Genomic DNA, 26,943 nt, shown 5'->3' on the forward strand with positions numbered 1-26,943 from the left:
CAAGTAGATAATATGCCAAAGAGTGAAGAAACCCCACATTATGGCTTATATTTACTTTCAAACAGAGTGAAAAATTCACACTTTAAAAGGGTAGAAACAAATGCAAATAGGTGTGTAGGTCACCCCCAAAGAACCCATGATCATTAAAGCAGTCATGGGAGTCTTCTGAAACTGTGAAAACTGATGCCTTGCGACCACTCTGATTCACTGTCAATTTCAATAACTGACAGAAATTTCTCACCAAGACACTGACTTTGGTATCCAAAATATTAATTTGTTGATGAGAATAATAAAACTAATTTCATGTTAATTTGCTAATTTATGGGATAGAAAACATACAGTCCTTGATTCTGAAAAGGCCATTTAATATCTTATCCCATTTACTGGTCCTGGGAGGAGGGGAAAGGAGAAGGCATTTGGAATTGCATTAAAACAAAGTTTAGAACAATATAAAACAGGTGGAAAGAAAAATCAAAGGCCAATAAATATTCAGTCTACATGAAACACAGGAAAATAGGAGAAAATACTGCAGGTACTCTGCTGTACCATGGAGAGACACAGTAGCCATGATCACTTCCTAGATTACTCTTTGGATACTTAATTCAATTGGCCTTAATTGCTTATAAAGTGTGCGACACAATTAGGGAGGATTTGTCTTTAATTTAGCTCTGAAAGAAGCATGACTGGATGGAAACTCTAATCACAGACCACAGCAGATCATTAGAGCAATTAGGAACACACTTCCCAGTCTTGCAAACCTTTCACACAAATCACCTGCTAGCCTTTGGAGCCAGGCTTCAGACTTGCAAAAACTTTGGGGTTCTTAAGGGCAAGTGAGAGCTCATTGAGGAAGGAAATAAAGTGGGAGTCTCTTTCAGATTTCTTTGATTCAAAAATGACAACAATGGTAAAGTGAGGTTCCGGGCGGGTTAGGAAGTAGGTGCTCTGAACTTTGTCATCATAGAAGTGGACCACCTTCTCCAAGCTGTTCAGTTCGGACATGCGGTCTGTCATGATCATGATGACATTGGGCCAGTGCATGACGGGCCTGTCGCTGGGCAGAGACACCACGGCTGGATACTGGTCCACACCCTTAGGGGCCTCTCTGTAGGAATGGGGGTGGTGATAGCCATGACCCTGAAAGCTCTCAGAACCTCGGTTGTCAAAGATTAAGGACACATTGGCAGCATCATACTTCCTGATGAAGCTGGAAATCTTTCCAAAAAAGTCTGGGTTGGCTTTTGCAGTCAACGCTTTCATTTCTGAAGCAGTCGTTTGTCGGCTCAGTGCCTCGTGAAAGTAAAAGCTAAACTTGGCAAGAAGCATGTTTTTGAGTTTCATCAGCCAGAGGAAAAGGTGTGGGGGCTGGACAGCCTTCTGAGACTGCCCTCCAAACAGATGTTTCTTGGTCTCCCGCTGCTTTTCAAAGATCTGGCCCCAAGTCTGCAGCTTGGTGTGAGCACTGTGCAAGTTCACCAGGGACGGGAGGAACTTCCACTCCGAGACCTGAGCCTGGGCCTTCAGGAGATGACTCAGGACATCCACTTCTAGCTGGAAACTGCTTTCCAGAGGACTGAGGATGGGGTGGTGAAATCTAGAGGGGAAGGGAAATTAACAGAAGTAAGTGGGAATGTTACTCCACATGGACATTCTCAAAACAACACACCGTGGCCAGACACATAATATTACATTTGGGGCAGGGAAAGGAAAACTGAAGGGCTCCACACGGATACATTTAAAAAGTTGTTCTGGGCGCCTAGGTGGCTCAGTCAGTTAAGCGACTAACTCTTGATTGCAGCTCAGGTCTTGATCTCAGGATAGTGAGCACAAGCCCCACAGTAGGCCCCACGCCCAGCGTGGATTATTAATTAATACATTATTTATTTATTTAAAATAAATAAATAAAAAGTTGTTCTAACATAACTTCACCGTCTCAGAATTATGTCAGCATCATATCCTCCTATGGAAATCGCCTGACGTTTAAACAAAAAAATTAGAGTAGTGGCTACCTTCCTTTCAAATGCAAAGAAATTAAATCAGCTGTACTTTTTTCCGAGCCTATTTTATTTATTTATTTTATTTTATTTATTCCGAGCCTATTGTATAACTAACATAATCATCAAAACAAGGCATCCTTTTTTCAAGATGTCCTAAAGAGGCAGAGGTTAAAAAAAAAAAAAGTCACTAAAACATCTCCTAAATGTGTACGTAACACACGTAAACTTATTTAACGAACATTCATAATAACTCCATAAGGTAAGCACTTACTCAGTCCTAGTTCTTCATATATAATCGCAGTTAAAAAACAAAAAGGGAGCTAAATACCAAATACCTAACATTTCAACATTTGTATGTTTTAAATTGGATTACCACTCAGGAAATTAACTCTATGACTCATGGATCGCTACCTGCTATTTATAAAACATTTTTTCTAATTCGCTGGTAACAGTAATATTGGGTAGCAGGAGGGGCGAGGATGTGGGAGGCGCTCCTTCCAGGGAGAGGGGGGAAAAGGCCAAGTGCAAAGATGCTGAAGCAAGGGAGAGCATGTTCTTTCTGATGTTTCATGTCTCCTCTTCAGAGTGATTTCCTTAAAAATGTCTTCTTTCACCTCCTAAGTCAGGTGACCCCAATCATATCCTCTAGTTTCTTAATACCTGTCTTCCACTCGAGTAGCTTCATCACAGAATTTGTCAGGCTGGGACATATGGTCGGTCACCTTTGCTCTGAGCTCCTCCCTAAGGAGAAGTAAAAGCTGCCTGCTCCTTTCACTCCTTTATCTCTAGAACATAAGGCGCATACGAGAGATTCAGGAGAGACTCAGTAAACATGGCGACCAACTACGTGAAGATTGGAATCCTGCTTTCTGCCTCATTGATTCTGTTGTTTGTGATCTAAACGAAATTCTATAACAATGGCTAAGGAGAATCCCCCCTGTATGGACCACTTAGAGCTTTCTGGCTCAGGCTGCTGCTTCTTCTGAGAAATGCCCAGGGGGTCTGAGTGTCTGCCTGGCCCGGGGCACCCTCCTTCTCAAGGAGCCAATACCAAACCCTTATACTCTTCCCAAAGACCGGAAGCCTCTGCAAGCGAACCTATTTTAAATATGTGGGCAAGATCTAGCATGTACTGAGCACCTCTTATGCCCCAGGCACCAGAGGATTTGATTTCCAGGCCTGAAGCCATGTAAGTTCATTGCTCCACTGTCGACAAGACAGAAGCTTCTCACATGGCTGTTTTGGCCCTGGCTGAAGAGAAAAATGCTGGTTATCAAAAAGTTAAGACAAAAAAATCATCTGGTGATGGGTGGTGGGGAGGGCACGTATTGCATGGTGCACTGGGTGTTATACGGAACTAATGAATCACCGAACTTTACATCAAAAACCAGGGATGTACTGTATGGTGACTAACATAATATAATTTAAAAAATATTTAAAAATAAATAAATAAATAAATAAAAATTTTTTTAAAAAGGGAAAAATAGGGGTGCCTGGGTGGCACAGTGGTTAAGCATCTGCCTTCGGCTTAGGGCGTGATCCCGGCCTTATGGGATCGGGCCCCACATCAGGCTCCTCTGCTATGAGCCTGCTTCTTCCTCTCCCACTCCCCCTGCTTGTGTTCCCTCTCTCGCTGGCTGTCTCTATCTCTGTCAAATAAATAAATAAAATCTTTAAAAAAAATAAAATAAAAAAAAGGGAAAAATAATCTGTAGCTGTCAAAACACAAAGAACCATTAAAAATATTCCTAAAAAAAAAAAAGACAAAAAAATCATCACAAATATAGCTGGTTAAAAAATCCATTTAAACATTAATTAGAGGGATTATTACACATTGATTAGAGACCCCACACTAGGTTGGATAGTGTAAGATAGAAACTCATTATCATGTGATAAGGATATAGTTACATGACCACACATTATTTTTTTCCCATTACCAGCATTTTACCTTCAATATCCTTCAAAAGAGAGAAGCTAAAACATGGGTGGAGGGTCTCAGTCTAATAATACATTTAAAGAATCAGACAGGGGCGCCTGGGTGGCTCAGTCAGTTAAGCATCCAACTCTTGATTTCGGCTCACGTCACGATCTCAGGGTCGTGAGACTGAGCCCCACGTCAGACTTCACACTCAGCAGGGAGTCGGCTTGAAGATTATCTCCCTCTACACCTCCCCTTACGTGCTGTCTCTCACCCTCTCTGTCTCTCTAAAATAAACAAATGAATCTTAAAGAAAAAAAAAAAAGAATCAGAAAGATAAACTACATTTCAAGTCCTCCAGCTCATGTGCTTAATTAATTAACTAATTTGGACTCTTCAAACATTACATGCTTTGAAATAAACATTAAGAAAGTCTAATACACATGCACACACACAGCTTCACTATAGCACGTTTCAAAATCTTTGAATCGTAAGAAATGCTCCTACGACTTTAGCCTTTAGGCTCCTTGACACTTAATGACCACAGAGCATTACAAGATTCTATAATGATGGGTATCAAGAAAATTTGCCCAGAAACTTGGAACACAGTGAGACTTTCAATAACGGGAAAATGGTAAGAGACTGATGAAAATTCTACCACAAATAACAATAAGTTATTTTTCTGCTTCATTGGAAATCATCATTTATATCCAGCATTCTCCTTGAAAGAACATGAATTCTCTGTACAAATCTTCAGAAAGAATTCTGAACAAGCTCTTCCATAAACGTATACTGAAAGTGTTTAAATGTTCAACACTTATTAGGATGAATGTGAATGTCAAAGCTATTTTTCATCCTTAAGAAGAGCTAAAAATTCATGTTACTGCTATTCTGCCAAGACTCTGCGATTAGCATTATGATGTATCATTTCCCCATTTCCATTCTGCTCTGTGCCTCATACCCATTTACAACTCACACTATAGGGGGGATCTGTTAAATTGTTGTAATCTAAAAATACACACCTCAACTATGGCAGCAAGCTGGAAAGAGTATGAATACAGAATAAATTGACAACTATTTGCAGAGAACATCTGCTCTAAAAAAGCCAAAAGAAAGAGAGGGGGGTGGAGAGAGAGAGAACTCTCTTCTTCACAAATCCACATCAAGGAGTTCCTTCCAAAAGAAGTATCCAGGGCCCATGCATGTGAGAAGTCAGATGAAAACGATTAAAAACCAATCTGTAGCACAACGTGAGTGTACTAAATGCCAGAGAACTGGACACTTAAAAATGGTAAATTTTATGTCATGTATATTTTACCACAATAAAAAAATAGTCTCTTCTCACCTAAAATTTTTACTAGCTTTTAGATACAAATACATTGAAGATATAAAGATGCATTAGCCAAAGGTTTGCCCTATGGAGACCTCCCAAGGTAGAAGGAGGTACTTATAATGGATACAAGTTGGAAGTTAACACCTCTCTCATGAGAGACACAGAATAAAATAAGATTTTAGAAAAAGGAGCAATTTCTTTTGGTTGAAAGATCATGCATGCCACAAGGGAGACAGAATTTAAAGTGAGCCATGCAACTTCAAGAGCAGCCAGGCTTCGGCTGTGTAGAGGTGAGGGCTTAAATTTCGGACCCCACTCTTAATCACCCCTGATTCCACACCCTCGGCCATGTGACTCTGCAGGTCTTCCTCCCAGAGGTAGAGTCTACTTTCCCACGCCTGGACTATGGTCTGGGTCATGTGACTCGCTCTGGTCAAAGGGATGTTAACAGATCTGATGCTTAAAATGAGCGTGGTTGGGCTTGTTGTTTTGCACTTGGGCCAGAGCCACTGGGTAGCTGGCTCTCCACTAACCTTGGGCCCCGAAGGAACACATACACGTGGAGCAGACCAAGCCCAGAGCTCGCAGTATTAAGCCAAACCCAGTGAGACCAACAGTGTTAAGCAGAGCTACCCAGCTAAGCCAGGCCTGTCAGGCCAACTTCAGTAAACGTGCAAGCCTGCACATGGGAATTTTAGGGTGGTGTGTTATACAGAATGATTGTGACAATAACAACTGATACATGGTATGAGAATACGATGGGCTTCAGGACACACTACCCTAAAATATGGCATTTTGGTATACTGACGATTTTCAGTTGAATAAATTTGAGAAATAAGTGCAGGAAAGATTTCCTGACCCTCCCCTGAAGCAGGTCATAAAACCCTCAAGTGAGACATGCCTTTCTCCCTACTTAAGGAAAGGAGCTCCAAATCAAGAGACACAGAGGGGAATCTGAAAGAACAGGCCTCGCTGCTTCCCCCAGCTCATGACACTTAGCTCAGACCCTTTCTCATCCAGGCACATTTTCCCACAACTCTTATATCTTCAAATGGAATAGGCTGAATTTTGTTTTTTAACAAAACCTACCATAAAAACACAGGTTTAACAGCATCTTTGGGTCTTCTTTATTTCATGAAGCCTCCCCTCACACATAAAACTTAAATACACTGGTATGTTTTTCTCTTGTTAATTTGTCTTCTGTTAAAGAGCCCCCTGTTGAGAATTTAGAAGGGTAGAAGAAAAGGTATTTTTCCTCCCCTCCAAGTTAAAGGACATTCTAGGCAAAACAAATAATGAACCAAAGTAGGAAATGGTACATACTTATGGGGAACACATTAGATTATGGATTGTTTTTTGGCTTCTGCTTAAAATCCTCAAAAATTTCTCTTTGGGGGCTGCTGGGTGGCTTAGTCGTTAGCGTCTGCCTTCGGCTCAGGGCATGATCCCAGAGTCCTGGGATTGAGCCCCACATCAGGCTCCTCCACTGGGAGGCTGCTTCTTCCTCTCCCACTCCACCTGCTTGTGTTCCCTCTCTCGCTGGCTGTCTCTCTGTCACATAAATAAATAAAATCTTAAAAAAAAATTCTCTTTGAAGTTTCTTCCTTTTTACTAAGAGTCTGGGAACAATTTAAAGCATTTGATGGGCCTTAGATGAATTTGAAAAGATAGGCTGGGGCAAGATCACAGAAGGCCTTCAGCCCTCACTGATAAGATTCAGACACGGTGAATGCCTAGAGTAGAATGTGTCCCACAGAAATGGCACTACTGTTGGTTTTGCTTAGGAAATTCTCAACGGGTGAAAATTCAGCTTGTTGCACTATACACACACAACTAACTGTTAATTTCACTTATCATCACAAATCTTTTCTTGGAGGAAACAGGGCACAAGGCCTAAATAAATCACAGTTCTGCCCTGAGGGAGAATCCTGTCATCTGAAGCATTCATATCAAAAAATTGTGCTCCCTAAAATGCAAACAGAAACTTTGTGACTCAATTTTTAAAAATGTTCTTTGGGGTGCCTGGCTGGTTCAGCTGGTGGAGAGTGAGACTTTTGGTCTCAGGGTTGGAAGTTTGAGTCTCACGTTGGGTTTAAGTTTGAGCCTCACGTATTACTTAAAAGTAAAATCTTAAAAAAAAAAGTCTTTAAAAATCATGGTTAAAGGATATAAGTCACTTAATGGTATATTATTGCCACATTAGAGGGACTTTTTTTTTTAAGATTTAATTACTTGAGAGAGAGAGAGCATGCGCTCACACACAGCGGGGAAGGGCAGAGGCAGGGGGAGAGTCATAAGCAGACTTGTGCTGAGAGCAGAGCCTGATGCTGGGGCAGGGTCAATCTGACAACCCAGTTGTGAGAACACGACCTGAGCCGAAACCTTGCAAGAGTCCGATGCTTAACTGACTGCGCCACCCTGGCGCCCCCGTCCAAGGGATTTTTAAAAGCTGTCTGGAACGAATAAATAATTGCTTACTTCTTTAAAGAATTACTTCTTAACATTATACTCTTGACTTAGGAGAGTAAATATTTTGCATTTATAACCCATCTTCCACCTGTTTAACTATGAAATAGAAAAATTAACCAGATGCCCACTGTACAAAAGAGGTAAGTAAATTCCAAATGAATTCTACAGAATCAAAAAGTGTTCCATTGGTGCTTCCTTGGGGAAAAAAAAAGGAAAAGCCCCAAGTTCTACCTTTCCTCAAAAGTATTCAAGGAATAGTACACATCCTGATCCTGTATGAGTTAATTCACATTTTTTCTTCTAAGGGCACACAATAAGAACTCATATGATTAATGTTAATTATTCAATTTGAAATGCAGCATCACAATGACTGTGGTTCGTAAGCAATAATTTACATTTGCTAAATAACCCGATGTTTGCCAAAAGAGGAAACCTTTAATACTGTTCTACTCTGAACACAACTGGCTTGCAAAGGAAAAAAACAAAACATGCTTCCCGCTCATCTCTGAAAGCAGACTGGACCTTGCAATAACTCACGCAGAACCTGCATCTCAAATCAGGGCCCCGGGTTTAGACTCCATGCTATAATCATGTTTGTTAATTTTTTAATACAAAAGCATTTCATCATTTGAAAGATGAAAGATTTACACAATATTTTAGAAGAGTTCTGACATGGATCAGATATACTGGGGCAAATAAACATTTCCTGAAAGATAAACTGGGTCCTTTGGGAAAAGGATTAACTCTTTCAATACAATAGAATACAAAACATCAATTACTTCTCTAGGACACTGGAACCATGAAAGAAATATGTTTGGTATAGCACTGATGCCAAATCAAAAGGTCTACAGAAAAGAAGGAGAAGGAGGAGAAGGAGAAGAAAGGTCTACAGAAAAAAAGGATATTATGAAGAAGAAAAAAGGCCTACAGAAAAAAGGATATTACCCTGGCAAACAGCAAAGTATGTTAATTTATACCTAAAATAATTCCACTTCCCCCCCCCAAAATCAACATATTATACAGAATTTCAACTTTTCAGAATTTTTTAACTAAGGAATTTATGTTGTTCAAATTTAACCCAAAGTTTCTAATTAAGATAATTTTAGGGTTGGATGTACCTATAATCAGTAATTCCCTATTAATTATATAAAGGCAGCATGGGTGAAAAATAGAGACGGATGAAAACACCTTGACCTTGGGTGATACCGCCCCCTGGCTCCATCAGATTCTATCAGCGTCCACTCAGTAGCTGGTATAGCCAAGTACCGCCCTAAAAGCTTCAAGAATGAAAGCTGGGCTTTTGCAGGAAATGGAAGAAATTCTCAAAGTTCTGGGAAGTGGGATGTTTCAAAGAAGGTGCAAAAAGGATAGATCACAAATCTAATCAAATAAAAAATGAAAATAGTTAAGTAATAATCATTCCTACGAGACAGACACATGCACATCCATACACACACTGCTTAATGTTCAATACCTAGTATATCCCAGTGTTGGCACCTTTCTCTTATTTATCCAAACAATTTTTTCACGGAGACTATTTTCAATATCACAGGGAACTTTTAAAACATACAGGTTTCTGGGCACCTAACTGACAATCACTAAACCTTACCCTCTCTGGGAAGAAGGACAGGGTGGGGGCGGGGGCGGGGGGGGCAAGTATGGTTCTTTTTCTTAAGCTTCCCAAATGGTTCAGCAAAACATTTTCACATTGGCTTTTGGGAATCACCACATGAGACCTCATCCCTTTGAGAATCATATCTCCAACTACACTTTCGTTTTTGGACTTCAAAAATTATTTTATTCAAAAAAATGTACAAATCAGGTTTGCGGAAGAAATAGTTGCAAACAGATATTTTGTTAGCATGTAAAATTTGTTTAAAAAAAGAAAAGTGTATATTTACATGTACAGACTATTTCTCAAGAATGATAGGAAGAACTTGCTAACAACATTCATTGCCTGTTAGGAAAGGAGTTAAGTAGATGAAGAACAGGGGCAGTTTTCCCTATGTACTCTTTCATACTTTATAGATTTTGAGCTATATTAATGTATTACCTACTAAAAATGGATAAAACAAAAATTTAGAATATATTATAAAGACAGAAGATACATGACAACAGAAAATAGTATAGAGGACATTTTGGAGACAATTGGGGAAATCTGAATATGGACTACTTACTGCTGATGGTAGAAAAAACCAGTGTTAAATTTCCTGAGTGAGAAAACTATGGTACAGTTTTATATAGTTCTTAGAAGATACAATCTGAGTATTTGGGGATAGAGTGTCATGATGTTTGCATCTGACTTCCAAACAATGCAGGGAGGGGGGATAAAATTATATACAGGAGAGATAAAGCAAACATGACAACGTTTTAATAATATGAGTCCAGGGGAAGGATGTTTGTGTGTTCACTGCACAGCTTTGTTCACTTTTTAATAATAGCTTTACTACTTAATTCATATACATAAAGTATACTCTTTTAAGGTATCGAATTCAATGGTTTTAGTATAGTCAGAGTTGTGCAACCATCACCACTATCTAATTTTAGAACAGTCTCATGACCCTCCAAAAAGGAACCCCATCTCCATTAGCAGTCACTCCCCATTCTCACCTCCCCCACCCCCACCCCCAGTCCCTGACAACCATTTTCTGTGTCTGTAATTTGTAATCGATGTTCTGTGTTTATGACTGTACCTATTCTGGACATTTCCTATCACTGGAATGATACAATATGTGATCTTGTGTGACTGGTTTCCTTCACAGAGCATAATTATTCAAAGTTCATGAATGTTGTAGCATGTGTCAATACTTCATTCCTTTCTGTAGCTGATAACAACATGCAATGCTTCTCAAACTCCTTTGGTGGTGTTTTTTGGCTCAGGCAGTGGGCAACACATTATAGCCAGGCTCATTTTTTTTCAAATAAAAGTAGCAATTTCTTTCAAATACATGTTCTCCAGCTGATCAACATCTTTTAAAAAAAAAAATTAAATTGGCTACAAATAGCCTTTTGACTATTAAAAAAATTTAAGTATGCCCTCCTCAAAAGCACAGATCCCTGTCTCCACTAAGAAAGTTTAAAACAAAACCAAAACTATGCCACAGGCACTGAAAGCAATTAGGAGGACATTTCCAACACAAGGTAAGTAATGGTTACATCCGAGGTCTCAGTGGATAACTCACCAAGGTGATTACTTTGAAAGGGACATTTATTTGAATAATGGTTTGTTTAAAAAAAAATTATTTTATATACAATTCTCCCGTTGTGTGAACTCTTCAATAAGCAGCAAAAGGAGTTCTAGTACATCTTTTAAGGATTACTTCATTCTTGGTCTTTGGCTATTGCTTAGAGAAGCATCCACCCAGCATGGTGTTAAGGAAGCCCAAAGAAGGCACCTAATGATACCTGCTGCTTAATTTATATGTATAGAATGTTAAATAACTATTTCTCCCCTTCACAGTCATTTCATCATATTTTCTTCAGAAGAGTGCGTGTGGGAGTGAGAGGCTGCGCCGTGTGTCCCTCCCTCCCCCTCACCTGCACTCACCGGGAGCTGTATTTCTTGAGGATGGTGTCCAGAAGTCCAACGAGCTCCTCAGCGTTGATGAACTTCTGCGGGCTCAGGGTGTACATCTTCTCATAGAAGTCTGCAATCTCCATCCGGGCCTGAACGAAGAAGCAGAGCTGCTCTGACAGGTGGGAAAGGAGTTCCTCCACGTGGGGGGCAGTCCCACCCAGTGCGCCGCGGCCAGTCACCACCTTCTTCAGCTCGTTGTGCAGGGAAGTATAGATGGTTCGGATGGAATCCTTCCTGCTGAAGAAGGACTGGCTCCCTGGGAGGCAAATGACATTAGCACATGGCAAGTAAGGAAGAGAAACCAGAAGGACAAAACCCAGCATCCAAAAGGAAAGGAGTGGGGCCTGCAGAGCTCAGGGGGTTATTATCATCTACCACAGTCACTGACTCCTATGATTGGAATTTAAATATTTTTGTGATTCATAAGTTCACTGAGGAATAAGAAATGAATGCCTGGTGCAACTCATTACTGTAGCAACAGACCTGTGTAAGATTTCCTTACCCAGGCATCAATTCTCCCCTACTCCATTTCAGTGAGGATTCACATTTATTTCAGAGGATAACTGACCTAGCAGGTGACATCCACCTGGATCTAAATAGCCCTCCTTCCACATACATGTATTTAAAACAAAAGAGAATACCCGATTGGAAAACACTGTTGTTATTCCTGATAAATCAGAAGATTTTATCTCTGCATTAGAGTTGCATTTTCCTTTGAATCTTATCTTTTTTTTTTTTTAAAGATTTTATTTATTTTTTTGACAGAGATAGACACAGCCAGCGAGAGAGGGAACACAAGCAGGGGGAGTGGGAGAGGAAGAAGCAGGCTTATAGCGGAGGAGCCCGATGTGGGGCTCGATCCCATAACGCGGGGATCACGCCCTGAGCCGAAGGCAGACGTTCAACCGCTGTGCCACCCAGGCGCCCCTTGAATCTTATCTTTTAAGCCATACCAGAAAATGGAAAACACACATATGTGTCTCTCCCTTACACAAGAACAGACTACTGGGATCCCAGGGGAAAAAAGGAAATCTTTAGTACTTTTTAAGTAAGCTCTACGCCCGACATGGGGCTTGAACTCACGACCCTGAGATCGAGTCGCACGCTCCTCTGAATGAGCCAGCCAGGCACCCAGAAATCCTTAGGAAGTACTCTTGGCAAGGTTGACACTATAGGTTATAACAAAATAAGCATCACATGTGAATGATTAAGAGCAGGAAGCAATTATAAATAACTGTTGCTGTAACTCAGGGGTTCCAAAGGAAATCAGAAAAAAAAAAAAAAAAAAAAAAAAAAAAAAAGACCAGGGCACCTAGCTGGCTTAGTTGGTAGGGCAGGTGACTCTTGATCTCAGGTTCATGAGTTCAAGCCCCATGTTGGGCATGGACCCTACTTAAAAAAAAAAAAAAAAAAAAAAAAAGACCAAATACATCCCTTTCAACAGTTAAAAAGGATCCAGTGGCATAGACATTATTTCCTTACTCTGTATTAATACATGATCAACTCTATTTCTAGTCATTATAGAGTCAGCTTCTTAGATGTTTTCTTTTTTTTTTTTTTAAAGATTTTTTATTTTATTTATGTGACAGACAGCCAGCGAGAGAGGGAACACAGCAGGTGAGAGGAAGAAGCAGAGAAGCAGGCTCCCAGCCGAGGAGCCCGATGTGGGACTCGATCCCACAACGGCGGGATCACGCCCTGAGCTGAAGGCAGACGCTTAAGGACTGCGCTACCCAGGCGCCCCCGTAGATGTTTTCTTAAGCAGTTCTGCGCTCCACTAAATAAAGGGTCACAGGCAAGACATTAGGAGAATGAGAAGAAACAGGGTAGGTTTAAAACAGTAATTCTTAGAAATACATAAAAACCTCAGAGGTGGACGACAGTTTAAATTTTCTACTGATATACACAGAATGCTTTCATAAATAAACTTATTATTCTAAACACATCAATTAGTATTGAAAATTATTTATCAAGGCATTTGTAAAATATCCTCTTAACAAATGAAACATTTCACAACATTCTTCTTAGTTCATGGCTCAGTTTATATTTCAAGAAACGAATCTTACATCCTTTCCTACAACCTGACCACCTTGTCCCAGTCTACCCAGGACTTTCTGGGTTTTGGCCCTAAAAGCCTGGCTTCTCGGAAAACCGGACTTAGTCCCATGTCCTGGGAACCCCACTGGCCCTGGACAAACCTAGAAGGTTGGTCACCTTACTTACTACTTATTCCATAAACTATCATTACTTAAAAAATGTTTTCTTCAATATACTGCTTAAACAAAGTAACTAGCATTCAAATCACTTCTCCTACTAATAGCAGCAAAAACCATGTGGTGCAGATGGATCGACCCCAGAACTGACATCCCACATAGGACTGTACCCTGAAGGGTTTGCCCTCCCTCCTTCCCTGCCTATCTTCAATTGAACCTTGCAGATTTTGTGAAGTGACATTATGAAATAAATAGACCTCTGTGCCCAAGTTTAGGAAAAAATCTCTTAGGTTAGGTAGATAACAAGAGTACCATGCAACATCTATGGGGCGCCTGGCTGGTTCAGTCAGGAGAGCGTGCGACTCTTGATCTCAGGGTTGTGAGTTTAAGCCCCACACTGGGTGTACAGATTACTTAAAAATAAAATCTTAAAAAAAAAAAAAAACCCTAAAAGCTCTGGAATTCTGACCGAGTTAGTTCGAAATTCCAGCCTCCGAACTTATAAGCTGTGTGATGTGCCAATGACTTAGCCACTTTGAACCTTAGTTGTTTTTAACATGAAACTAGTAATAGAGCGAAGACAAAATGAAATAACATTTGGTATGTAATGTGCCTGGAGCAAAGTGCATATTCCACAACACTAATCCCTTTCCCTTCGATTTATAACTGATGTAAGAAAACTCTAAATAGGGTGCGTGGGTGGCTCAGTTGGTTAAGCTACTGCCTTGGCTCAGGTCATGATCCTGGAGTCCCAGGATGAGTCCCATATTGGGCTCCCTGCTCAGCAGGGAGTCAGCTTCTCCCTCTGAACTCCCCCCGCCATGCTCTCTCTCCCTCTCTCTCATTGTCTCTCTCTCAAAGAAATAAATAAAATCTTTAAAAATATAAATATATATATATATAAAAAACCCAGAAAACGCTAAATACTACCTAATTATACTTCTAAAACTCTATGGTAAATTGGGAGTTTCATGTACTGTAAAAAAGAATAGCTACTTATTTGAGAGATAGCTGGGTGTCCTCAACCTTATACTCACCTCTGCTGTTAACAGGGTGGCCTTGGTGACAATTTTAACTCTGGGTGAAAAAGGAATACCTTCCTTCAACAGATTACCCTTATCCAAGGGAGTGGAAACACCACATAATACAAAAAGCTTATCAATAAACATCAATCACTAGTATGTGAAACCAAGTGATACTAGAAGGGAGAGACCATTAATGAGGTCTCTTTTCTCAAAGCTCTCAGGAGCGCAATCCTACTTGTTGACTACCCTGGTTAGGAACGTCCAATGGGGACTGGCCTCCGTTCTTACTGGGAAACAAGGAGGCAGAGACACCAGACATCTTCTTCTTTACAAATTTTGGATTTACAAAGTATGATTATTTTGAATTATTTCCAGAAGGTTCTATGTATTGAATCCTCATTATTTCTCAAGATTTCAACAGTCCATCTCACATGATAAAATTTCCAGTAGTAAGTATATTAAAGGAGTATGTAAAACGTCTAATTGGGCATTTTGTCCCACAACTTCTTGTTAATGATAATTTATAAACATCAGTTCTCAAGTCATTTTCTATCATGCTAAATTCTAGCAACCAGAGGTTGAGGAAACTCTCCAGTAATGAAACAAACCAGCGGCGCCTGGGTGGCACAGCGGTTAAGCGTCTTCCTTTGGCTCAGGGCGTGATCCCGGCGTTGTGGGATCGAGCCCCACATCAGGCTCCTCTGCTATGAGCCTGCTTCTTCCTCTCCCACTCCCCCTGCTTGTGTTCCCTCTCTCGCTGGCTATCTCTGTCGAATAAATAAAAATAAAAATCTTTAAAAAAAAAAAAAAAAGAAAAAAGAAACAAACCAGAGAAAGTACGACCTAAAATCCTCCAAAGGCATTGAGACGGAATATTTTTATCACCGATCCTTCCCCAAACAGGTATATTCTCCCCTCAAAGGAAAGAGAAAGCTCCAAGGTAAGGGGTCCACCCAAAGTTTTTCAGAACTGAGCCAATACAAGAACAGAAGGCTCCCTGTCAGGTTGGTCCTTTGCCTAAAGTGTTTACACACATGTGCATCTAGAATCAGGATTCACTGACAAGGTTTCTGATAAACACCAGTCACAAGAGTGAGATCAGAAAGACTCCCTTTTTTGGACCATGTTTTAAATGTTTAAAAATACATATAAAACTTTTTGTTTTGCTTTAAAAAAATACATTCTAATTAGCAAAGTATTTGAAGAACCTGGGAATGTCTTAAGTGGCAACACAAAAATTTTTCCACAAGATTTTAAGAAAAAAAATCACAAAGTCATAAGCATGTTGATATCACAAACATTCCAGTAGCAAAAACCTGTAAGATGTAAAGTTAAAATTTAAGATCTGCAACCTACATTTACTATGTATACTGTGAATAAGTTAATGAGGCATTAAAGTTAAACATGCCATTCTCAGAACATTCACTCAGAAGTCACAGATCACCTGGGAGCCTGAACCATGCCTGGGCATGTTTCACAGTGTAAATTGCTCCTGGATCAATTTCAAGGTGCAGTCTTCAGGCTCATCCATGAAAGCTGGGGGTCCACGCAGAATTAATCACTTTACATAATAAGGGCCATTTCACAAAACCAAAGGCAGAGACAGTGATGATCTCACATGTGCTCTTACACCCAGGGCAGCCAGTTCTCTTTACCTAAAACCAGACACATACAACTTAAACTAGAATAGCAGATTTTTAAACTGGGGTCCATCAATAGGCTTTAGGAAATCCAACCGAACCCTCTCCAATTAAATGCAAAATTGTATTACACATATATTTTCCACACAAGTCCATGGGTTTCATCAAATACTCATAGATGAGCCTAAACAAATTAAGACTCATGGCACTGGGATCAATCACCATTCTTCATGAGGTGGGGGAATCCAAAAACAACTAAAACTGCCAGAAAATTACCCACCATCAATTTTACAGCCAGAATCCTCCCCATTTCCAAATGCAGCTGACCCTCGAACAATGTCAGAGGTGGTGAAGGGGGTGCTGGGGAGCTGACCTACCCTAACACAGTCAAAATCTGAGTATAACTTTTGACTCTCCCAAAACTTAATTACTAATAGCCTACTGTCGACTGGAGGCCTTACTGACAACATAAACACATATATGTTATACGTATTGTATACTGTAATCTTAAAGTAAAGTAAGCTAGAGAAAAGAAAATGTTAAGATAATCATGAAGGATGAGAAAATACATTTACTGTACTATACTGTATTTATCGAAAAAAATCGTGTATTAGTTGACCCATGCAGTTCACGGGTCAAATGTATATACAAAGTATTTTTAAATTATAATACATACACCAATTTTTTAATAAATCATATGGATAAAAACACAATCTGACAGTTCAAAGGCAGGTATTCTGATTTGAGACCTGTCACCTACCCATACAAGTGCGCACAGACAATTTACTAATCTATAGAAAGGGGGATAGTAACACTGCAACAGCAGTTGCAAATTTGTGACAAGTGCCACTGTAAAAGGGGGTGGAAAAAATACACAAGGTGATACTATCTGAGCACTTTCGCCAGTAAGTCAATGTACTGAACAACAAGTTATTACTTGAACAGCTAAGGCAGAAGTTAAGATCTCAGCCCTGCCCATGGGCGTTTACTGAAAGCAATATGTACATGGCCACCTTCAGGCAATATAAGGAAACTGGGGGCTAAAAATCAAAATGGAATCCGCACTCAATTTTACCTTCCTATTCTTTATGGCATACATGTGTTCTTCATACATACCAGACCCTGTGCTTCTGATAATTAAAATACTAACTTTGAAAGCTCTGGGATTCATATTGATTGTTGATAATTATAAGTAGTAATAGTTTATATGCATAGCCCTTGGCTTTCACATATTTTATTTCATTCTGATCTACTCATACTAATTGTTTCTACTAGTGAAAATTGGTTGAATCAGCTCTTGCACCTTACTTTCAGGGGCAAGATTTATGATGGAATGATAAGAGTGTTTACCATTTTCCCCTTAAGTCCCCTCTTGCTAGTGTTAGGCATATTTCTTGCCTTTCCTGTCCTGTATTCATTTATTTCCTCATCCATTAAAGATTTATTGACGGCCTAAGAAGGGGTAGGACTCCATCTGTAATTTGTAGGGGCCTTAACTTCAAGAGGCCAGACAAAAGTGTTCATTAATTCTAACTAGGTTGTATTGCCAAGTTTTGCTCCTCTGGCCACAGTGTCTCTGGTCAGAAAAGCGAAGACATACAGTTTGCTTAACTTTTCATTTACGGCACCAATCCATGCATTGAGCAAAATGGATACATCCATCGGTTTGAGACACAGCCCTGAAAAGAGCATCCACCCGGTGGCCAATCTATCAACAGCAAGAGGCCGGTGGGCGGGGTTTGTGGAAGCCGAGGGAAGGAAGGGAACGGTGGGAGGAGATCTGGGAGTGCCAAGTTGAGCCTGAGGCTAGGAGTGAGACAGGGAACCCAAGCCACTGCCGATCGGGGAATATACCCCCTTTCCTTCCTCCTCAAAGGGCACGGGGGGCGGGGCGGAGGTACCTAGTTTTTGCCCCAGGTAGGTGAGGCTGTGATAGACCTTCTCGGCCGCGGCCAGGTGGGCCAAGGCCGCCAGCAGCGACAGCCAGCTGCCCCCCGCGCTCTTGTTGGCCTCTCGTTCCTTGTCCACATTGTCCTTGGCCTTGTCGTAAGAGAAGATACCCAGGTGAGAGAAGAACGTCTCCAGCACCGCCTGTTCCACCGGGACCGGGGCGGCCAGCGGGATAGACTCCCCCATGCGAGCTGCGATCCAGCTCCACCCACGTGGCTCTCCTCTCCCTCGCACTTCCGGGTTCTCAGGGAACGTGCGCACCAGCGTGCGTGCGCGTGACCGCCGCAAGCAACGGGCTCGTGAGCGCGCTGCTGCCTGGACCGCGCCTGGGCCTTAGAGAGAACACCCGTAAGGGCCAAGGAAGGAGGAAAGCGGCCCGTCTTCAGCTCCTGAGCAACGTCGGCTCTTCGGTTCCCGCAGCGCTGACTATTCGGACCTTTAGGGCAGAACGACAGACGTTCAACTCGCTGCACCGCGGACCTGACTGCGTTCTGAGGTGAGCTGAGAGGCCCCTCCCTGTGAGACGCGTCAGTGCTAGTGACGTCACGCTTACATGACGTCAGTAGTTCTTGCTCTGACATCTGGCCTGGGCTTGCCTTTGGCCTGCCTTGGGCCATGGGGCGCCGAGTGGTGAGGCTAGTGGCTGGAACTGTGCTCTCCCACAAGGAGTTAGTTCTCATAGCTTTTAAACCAACGCAAGGAAGTGGATTATAGTAGTTGATACTGGTAAAGGTTTATATCTCATCCCCATGTCTGATTTTCACCCAATCACACACTTTGCATTAATTCGCACGTGTATCCTGTGCAGGGCATTTCAGATTTACACTAAGCAAACCGCTTCCAAGCAGAGCTCTGCAGCTTGCCCATCCTACCCAAACTACGTTAGGCTTCCTCAAAAAGTTCTCCGAAGGATAAATTAATGTAACTTCTGTTAAAGGTTCTGAATTGATGCGCTTTCATTCAAATTAATTACAAATTCCTTTGACGTTTAAGAAGCACCATAAACCCAGCTCATAGGTGTGTCCACTACTCTGAAACTCTGCCCACTACTTGCTCAGTTTTTTCCTTTCTCCTTCCTTGTGCATGATTATTTTACACTAGTCACACTATTTAATCACGTATATTCACACGTCTCTTTGCCCTAAGTGGTGAACTCCCTAAGGCAGAATCTAGGGTTCACTCACTTTTATAATCTTTTCGTAATGGATAGCACAACGATATTTGTTGAAATGAGGGAACTGTCTGTTTTCATTTTTTTGTCAAACTAGATCGGTTTTGCCATCACTACCTTTCAATGAAAATTCAGTAATCTAATTTTAATGAATATATAGTACACCTGTTCCCTGCTCTCGAGTGTAATTGGATAAGGTCAACCCTGTTAACTGTGATACAAGGGAGAATTTTATATGTTATGAAGGTGAAAAAGGAGGCAGTATTCATATCTTTTTGGAAGAATCAGGAAGGCTTCCAGGAGGAGAATGTGATGGTTTTTCATAAATGAGTAGAAGTTAGTAATAAAAAAAAAAAATGTAGCACAGGGGCACCTGGGTGGCTCAGTCAGTTAAGCCATTCTTGATTTCTGCTCAGGTCATGATCTCAGGGTTGTGAGATCAAGCCCCCATCCGGCTCTGAGCTCAGCAGCAGCTCAGCAGAGAGTCTGCTGGAGATTCTCTCTCCCTCCCTCCCTCTCTGCCCCTCTCCCCGCTTCTCTCTCTCTCTCATAAACAAAGAAATCTTTAAAAAAAAAAAAAAAGCATACCCAGGTAATATAAGAGTTACTGAGATAATAAAGGTGGCATCATAAATCAGTGGGGAAAGAAAAACTTAATTGATAGTGAAGGAGACATGATTATGGGGGGAAAAAAAAAACTCCTGTGTCCTGCCACAAAAAATGACTACATGCGTAAAAAACAAAACCATAAACAAACTAGAAAACAAATACAAGTGAAAATTTAATTGATCTAGGGCTAGGAAAGAGCCTTTAAATTATAAAAGAGTTGGAGGAAGTTAGAAAGGAAGAGATTGAAATTGACTATAAAAATGTCAAGAAAACACAATGCCAACATTGTAACATATGTCAGACAGAACTTTAATGTGCTTAACATTTTAAGATCTAGTAATCATAGAAATGCAGATTAAACTTCTATTTTTCACCTATCAGATTTTTTTTGAAAACTTTAGGTGCTGGTAGGTAAACATCTGCAGTGAGTTTGGTTCTTAAACACTGCACATGGAGTGTAACTTGGTATGACCTTTCTGGAAGACATTTGGCAATATACGTTAAGGTTAAATGAGAGTATATATGTACAGTGTCTAGAACACTGTCTAAGACAAGTACATGTATAGTATTAGTGTCTACCATTATTTTTACTATCATTTTTATTATCAGCAGCTTTATCATACCTTTTAATCAGCAAAGTGCCTAGAATAATACCTCAGACTTAGTGGATGTTCATTAAATATTTGATTGGCTAATTCTCCTTGTCACGTAAGAATTTTGTAGGAAAAGTCCCTTCCCCTACACTTGCCCGTCCCCCTGCTCACATGCATGCCCTCTCACTCTGTCTCTCTCTAAAATAAATAAATAAAATCTGAAGCACCTGGGTGACACAGTCAGTTAAGGATCCAGCTCTTGGTTTTGGCCCAGGTCGTGATCTCAGAATCATGGGATCTGAACCCTGCAAGGGACTCTGCACTTAGTGAGAAGTCTGCTTGAGACTCTCTCTCCCTCTCCCTCCCCTTCACACTCTCTTTCTCTAAATAAATAAATAAAATCTTTGAAAAAAATTTTAAAAAAATTTTTAAAGAATTTTATAGGGAAAGATATAGAGTTAATGACATGTCAACCTGTTAAAACATTAAAGTTATGAAGCAAGAAGCAAGAAGTTATCTTGAATGATCATATGGTTCAGCCTATAAGCAGGATACTTTGTACAGTAGTAAGAGAATGTTTGTTTTGTTATGTTTTGTTTTTCGTTTTGTTTGTTTTGATATGTTAGCTATCTTTTGCTGCATATCAAATAACCCCAAAACTATACACCAAGGGCACCAGGCGGGCTCACTCGGTAGAGCATGTGACTTGATCTTGGGGTGGTGAGTTCAAGCCCCACTTTGGGGTAGAGTTTACTTTAAAAAAAAAGCATTTGAGGGGGTGCCTGGGTGGCTCAGTTGGCATCTGCCTTCAGCTGCCTTCAGCTCATGTCATGATCTCAGGGTCCTGGAACTGAGCCTCACGTCTGGTCCGCAATCAGCGGGGAGTCTGCTTCTCCCTCTCCTCTTGCCCCTCCCTCGGCTCATGCACTCTCTCTCTCTCTCTCTCTCTCTCAAAAACATAAATAAGATCTTTTAAAAAAAAGTATTTGAGGAGCCTGGCTGGCTCAGTCAGTGGAGCATGTAACCCTTCATTTCAGCATCCTGTGTTTGAGCCCCATGTTGTCTTGGACATTACTTTAAAAAAAAAAAACAAATTTAATGGCTTAAAACAATAGAAGTCATGTATTATTTCTCAGTCAATTTCTGAGTCAGGAAATCAGACAGGGTTCCATTGGGCGTTTTTGTTTCAGTCTCGTAAGGTTGCAGTCCGACGTAGGCTAGAGCTGTGGTCATCTCAAGACTTATTTGGAGCTGGAAAATCCACTTCCAAGGTGGTTCTCTCACGAGTCTGGCAAGTTGGCTTAGTCTGTTGGCCACATGGGCTTTCCCGCAGGACAGCTCGAGTGTTCCCACAGAATGGCAGCTGGCCTATTCTGGAACAAGTGATCGATCTGAAAGACTGAAACAGAAGCTGCAGTGCCTTTTATGACACAGCCTTGGCACTCACACATCACGTCAGCCATATTCAGGGCCGGCCTTGATTGAATTTGGGCAGGAGAGTAATGAAGGGCATGTGCTAGGAAGTAAGGATCAGTAGAGGCTATCCTGGAGGCTGGCTACCACAGATGAGGATGACATTTTCAGCTGGAGCATGGTCTGTCTTCTCAAAAGTGTCTAAGGATGGAAGCCCTTACATGTTCCTTTATAATATTGCTCAAGAAGTTGTTTCTTGGGGCCTCTGGCTGGCTCAGTCAGAAGAGCATGTGACTCTTGATCTCAGGGTTGTAAGTGTGAGACCCCCCCCATCGGGTATGGAGATGACTTAAAAAATAAAGTCTTAAGGGTCACCTGGGTGGCTCAGTCGGTTAAGCATCTGCCTTGGGCTCAGGTCCTGATCCCATAACCCTGGGATCGAGCCTCGCATCATCATCGCATCATCCAGCTCCCCGCTCAGCGGGGAGTCTGCTTCTCCCCCTCCCTCTGCCCCTCCCTGCTCCTGGTGCTCTCTTTCTCTCTCTGTCTCTCTCTCTCTCTCAAATAAATAAAATCTTTAAAAAAAGTTTTATCTTAATTTCAGCCATGATCTCTCCTATTAAGTCTAGAAAAACAATTCTGTTCAAGACTGTTAATTTGATACTGTTCTTTATAATTTCTTTGAAAATCTCCCTAGTGACAGTACCAGTGAAAAAACCATTTTAGTGATAACAACCCATTTTGGGGGCAAAAGAACATTAACAACAGTGCAAGGTGATGATTCATTTCTTTATTCAAGCATCCATTCTTGTCATTTATTTGATAAACAGTGGGTTAGATTTTATGTGTCGTCAATAGACACATACAATAACATATATCAGCAATAATTTTACAACTTAATGATTACGCCAGTTAATTATTACCCAGATTTTATGTTATTTGGGCTCACGTCCCTTTTGCTGTTCTATTTTCTTGACATAATATTGACATAATAATAACACTCATTGATTTAGAACTTACTGTGTGCCAGGTGCTTTACATTTCACTCATCTTCCAACAGACCTTCAGAGGTGTAGTTATCACCCTTTGATTGTGGAGTAATTAAATAATGTGTCCAAAGTACACATAGTAACTGACAGGGCTGGGATGCAAACCAAGATCTGTGTCTCTTCCCTTCCTTGAACATGGATGCTGTTTAGTGACTTATCTCCATACATATGCCTCCCATCTGAGAGGTCAGAGACTTCCACAGTGTTATTCAGGCATTTTCAAATTGTTTCTATAGGTATCTCCCATACTGTAGTGACAGTATGGTTGAAAGGTATGATTTCAGGGAGAAGTCATCTTTGGCTTACCAAGAGGAACCAGATATTTGATATGGAACAACCTCCTTCATTTCTTTTCAGATTATTTACTAAAAAATACCAGACAACTAGTGATACATTATATAGCTCTTTAGCACCCAACTTTCTTTCTTTCCATAGATGAGAGAAATCATATGATAATTGTCTTTCTCTGCTTGACTTATTTCACTTAGCATTATCTCCTCCAGTGCCGTCCATGTTGCAGCAAATGTTGAGAATTCGTTCTTTCTGATAGCTGAGTAATATTCCATTGTATATATGGACCACAGCTTCTTAATCCAGTCATCTGTTGAAGGGCATCTCGGCTCCTTCCATGATTTGGCTATTGTGGACAATGCTGCTATGAACATTGGGGTGCATATGGCCCTTCTCTTCACTACTTCTGTATCTTTGGGGTAAATACACAGTAGTACAATTGCTGGATCATAGGGTAGCTCAATTTTTAACTTTTTAAGGGACCTCCACACTGTTTTCCAAAGTGGCTCTATCAACTTGCATTCCGACCGACAATGTAAGAGGGATCCCCTTTCTCCACATCCTCTCCAACATTTGTTGTTTCCTGCCTTGTCAATTTTTGCCATTCTATCCTCTCCAACATTTGTTGTTTCCTGCCTTGTCAATTTTTGCCATTCTAACTGGCGTAAGGTGGTATCTTAGTGTGGTTTTGATTTGAATTTCCCTGATGGCTAATGATCTTGAACATTTTTTCATGTGTCTGTTAGCCATTTGTATGTCTTCATTGGAAAAGTGTCTGTTCATATCTTCTGCCCATTTTTTGATTTGTTTGTTTGTTTCTCACGTATTGAGTTTGAGAAGTTCTTTGTAGATCTTGGATACCAGTCTTTTATCTGTAGTGTCATTTGCAAATATCTTCTCCCATTCCTTTTATCTTGATGAAGTCCCACAAGTTCATTTTTTCTTTTGTTTCTCTTGCCTTTGGAGATGTGTCATGAAAAAAGTTAGCACCTAACTTTCAACTAAGTTACCTTCCTTTCTGTTTGTAAAAAAAAAAAAAAAAGGTGGGGGGGCGCCTGGGTAGCTCAGTCGTTAAGCGTCTGCCTTTGGCTCAGGGCGTGATCCCGGCGTTCCGGGATGGAGCCCCACATCAGGCTCCTCCGCTGGGAGCCTGCTTCTTCCTCTCCCACTCCCCTGCTTGTGTTCCCTCTCTCGCTGGCTGTCTCTCTGCTCTCTGTCACATAAATAAATAAAGTCTTTTAAAAAAAAAAAAAAAGCCTGACGAGGGATACCTGGCTGTCTCAGTTCGAAGAACATACAGCTCTTGACCTCAGGGTTGTGAGTTCAGGTGCCACGTTGGGTGGAGAGATGACTTAAAAAAAAAAAAGAAAGTCTGACCAAAAAAACAAACAAACACCCCCCCCCACAAAAAAACACAGGCCACTTTTTGTTACAATTGATTAACTCTTACCATTTTGTTTTTCTACACATCTAAATACAGTATGACTTTGAAATCAAGATTAGGAGATTATACAGGGTGATGAGAAACTAATCCAAGCTTAAAGAGAGAAGAATATTTCAGATCTGTTCTCTAAATAACCGTTGACTAGTATTGGTATAGAGCTGCATTGTCCCGTATTTGGTAGCCACTAGTAATATGTGACTATTTATATTTAAATTAATTGAAACTAAATAAAATTTGGAATTTGGTTCTTTGCATTAGCCACATTTAAAACGCTCAGTAGCCACCCGCGGCTAGTGGCTACCATACTGGATGGGACCGATACCAAAGTTTCCATCATTATGAAAAGTTCAGTGGGACAATGCTGGAAAGAAGCAATAGAAAGAATTTCACAGATGAAACAAAATAAGCCAAAATGACCGACAAGGTCTATTATTATTTTAATCCTATTTCATACTTTATTCTTGACAACATTCACATTTATGCTTTCTCCTTATAATGTGTTCTATGTATATATTTCTAAATAAAAAACAATTATAACTAAATTTATTGCGTGCTGAATGCATTCCAGGAATTGTGCTAAGTGCTTCATGTGAATTAACTCATTTAATCCTTAGGACAATACTATGTTTGTTGTAGAAAATTTGGAAAACATAAAAAAAGAGAGAGAGAGAAAACCAACCTTAATCCACAAACCCAGAGATAATCGTTGTTGACATTTCTGGTGGCTGCTGTAGTGAGCTGCCCAGATCCCAAGATGTCGCTGCCAGGAGTGTTGGCTGCTGATGACTCACTGTTGCATTTCTCTCCAAAATTGCCTTCTGTGAAGGAAACTGCCTCATCCTAGGTCATGTTCACTCCCCTGGGCCAGCTCAAAGCTAATGATTGGTCAGTTGTGGAGGTATAAGGCACAGTCCCTCAATTGTAACGATCTGGGACATTCAGCTTTAGAATTTCCGCTGGGACCAGTTAAAGCCTCTGTATCCTGCCGTTCACCTTCCTCTGCCCAGTCCTGCTTCCCTCCTAGGTGCTGTTCCTGAAAGCGCTCTTGAGTAAACCACCTGCATGCAAATCCCTGCCTCACATTCTCTTTCCTAGAAAACCCAACCTAAGTCAGTATTTTCAGAATATGCGTTCCAGGTTTTTTTCTTTTTGCAGATGTCTGTGTAAGTCTGTAAAATCTGTCTAAACTTTTTTCACCCCAACAAATTTGTTGTTTTCTTATCTATTATTTTATATGTTAATTTTTTAGTTGGTAACATTTTATGAATAATTTTGCATGCACCTAGGTATTTTTCTGTACCACAATTTTTTCTAAGTCTTAGTTATTTAATCTCTATGCAATGTGGGGCTCAAACTCACAACCCCAAGATGAAGAGTCACAAGCTCTTCCGACGGAACCAGCCAGGCGTCCCTCTGTACCACAGTTTTGTTTTGTTTTGTTTTTAAGATTTTATTTATTTATTTATTTGACAGAGAGAGAGTCAGCCAGCAAGAGAGGGAACACAAGCAGGGGGAGTGGGAGAGGAAGAAGCAGGCTCCCAGTGGAGGAGCCTGATGTGGGGCTCGATCCCAGGACCCCGGGATCATGCCCTGAGCCAAAGGCAGATGCTTAACAACTGAGCCACCCAGGCACCCCTGTACCACAGTTTTTAACAGCCACTTGGAATTCGTATGGCACATCATAGTCAGCTAATCTTGTATTCTCAGATATTTTGGTGTTTCCTGGCTTTCACTAAATGAGGGTCTCCCGTGGCAGACCCTATAACTCAGCAGGCCAACACCCATTCTGAGTTCTCCTATTTACCTTTCTATAAGATAGGAAAACCAAATATCCCATATATTTTGTTTTCTTCATCTTACTTACACGGAGGGCTGGTATCAGTTCCAACCATCAGGAAGTAAGCTGAAGGTCACTGAGGTTGAGGGGAAAGTTTGGGAAAGGGAGGCATACATGTATTGCCTTCCAAATAAAGTGAGACAGCCAAAACTGGTACCATTTCTTGCCTATTCTTTCTGCTTTGTGAGCAGTGAGACGTCTAGAGCTGTAGTAGCTATTTTTCATCCATGAGGGAAAAGTCAAGAAAATTCAAGGCTTTTACTTGAGAAAACTGAACATTTAAACCAATGCCAGCAGTGACCTGTCTTTGGCTTTTTTGTTATGATGAGAAAGATAACTTTTGTTTTAACCTACTTGTATTTGGATTTTCTATTACTTACAGCTAAAATCATTTATAAACATCACTGTTCCTGA

The 26,943-nt window shown here is 40.8% G+C and overlaps 1 protein-coding gene and 1 long non-coding RNA gene across 3 annotated transcripts in view; one reads left to right on the plus strand and one right to left on the minus strand.

The window, feature by feature from the left end:
* Positions 1 to 344: 344 nt before the first annotated feature.
* C15H12orf66 (chromosome 15 C12orf66 homolog) lies at positions 345 to 18,588 on the minus strand. Its single transcript, XM_002920044.4, has 3 exons — positions 18,074 to 18,588; positions 11,265 to 11,550; positions 345 to 1,594 (listed from the first exon to the last, which is right to left on the minus strand). Exons 1-3 carry the CDS (start codon positions 18,306 to 18,308, stop codon positions 778 to 780), a joined length of 1,338 nt encoding a protein of 445 aa, XP_002920090.1. The 5' UTR covers positions 18,309 to 18,588; the 3' UTR covers positions 345 to 777.
* LOC117796483 overlaps positions 18,494 to 26,943 on the plus strand; it is a 72,949-nt gene continuing 64,499 nt past the window's right edge. For both annotated transcript variants that reach the window (XR_004621034.1, XR_004621033.1), the window contains exon 1: positions 18,494 to 18,618. This is a non-coding gene — a long non-coding RNA (uncharacterized LOC117796483). The remainder of the gene's footprint in view (positions 18,619 to 26,943) is intronic.

The sequence above is a fragment of the Ailuropoda melanoleuca genome, chromosome 15 (assembly GCF_002007445.2).
Source record: "Ailuropoda melanoleuca isolate Jingjing chromosome 15, ASM200744v2, whole genome shotgun sequence".
NCBI classification, from domain to species: Eukaryota; Metazoa; Chordata; class Mammalia; order Carnivora; family Ursidae; genus Ailuropoda; species Ailuropoda melanoleuca.

What these genes read in the sequence shown, in the direction of transcription:
- C15H12orf66 (XM_002920044.4), bottom strand. Translation starts at nt 18,308, where the DNA reads ATGGGGGAGTCTATCCCGCTGGCCGCCCCGGTCCCGGTGGAACAGGCG. An exon ending in CTACCTGGGGCAAAAACTAG is followed by an intron (nt 11,551 to 18,073) that starts GTACCTCCGCCC and finishes TTTGCCTCCCAG; the next exon opens with GGAGCCAGTCCTTCTTCAGC. An exon ending in CTCAAGAAATACAGCTCCCG is followed by an intron (nt 1,595 to 11,264) that starts GTGAGTGCAGGT and finishes CTTCCCCTCTAG; the next exon opens with ATTTCACCACCCCATCCTCA.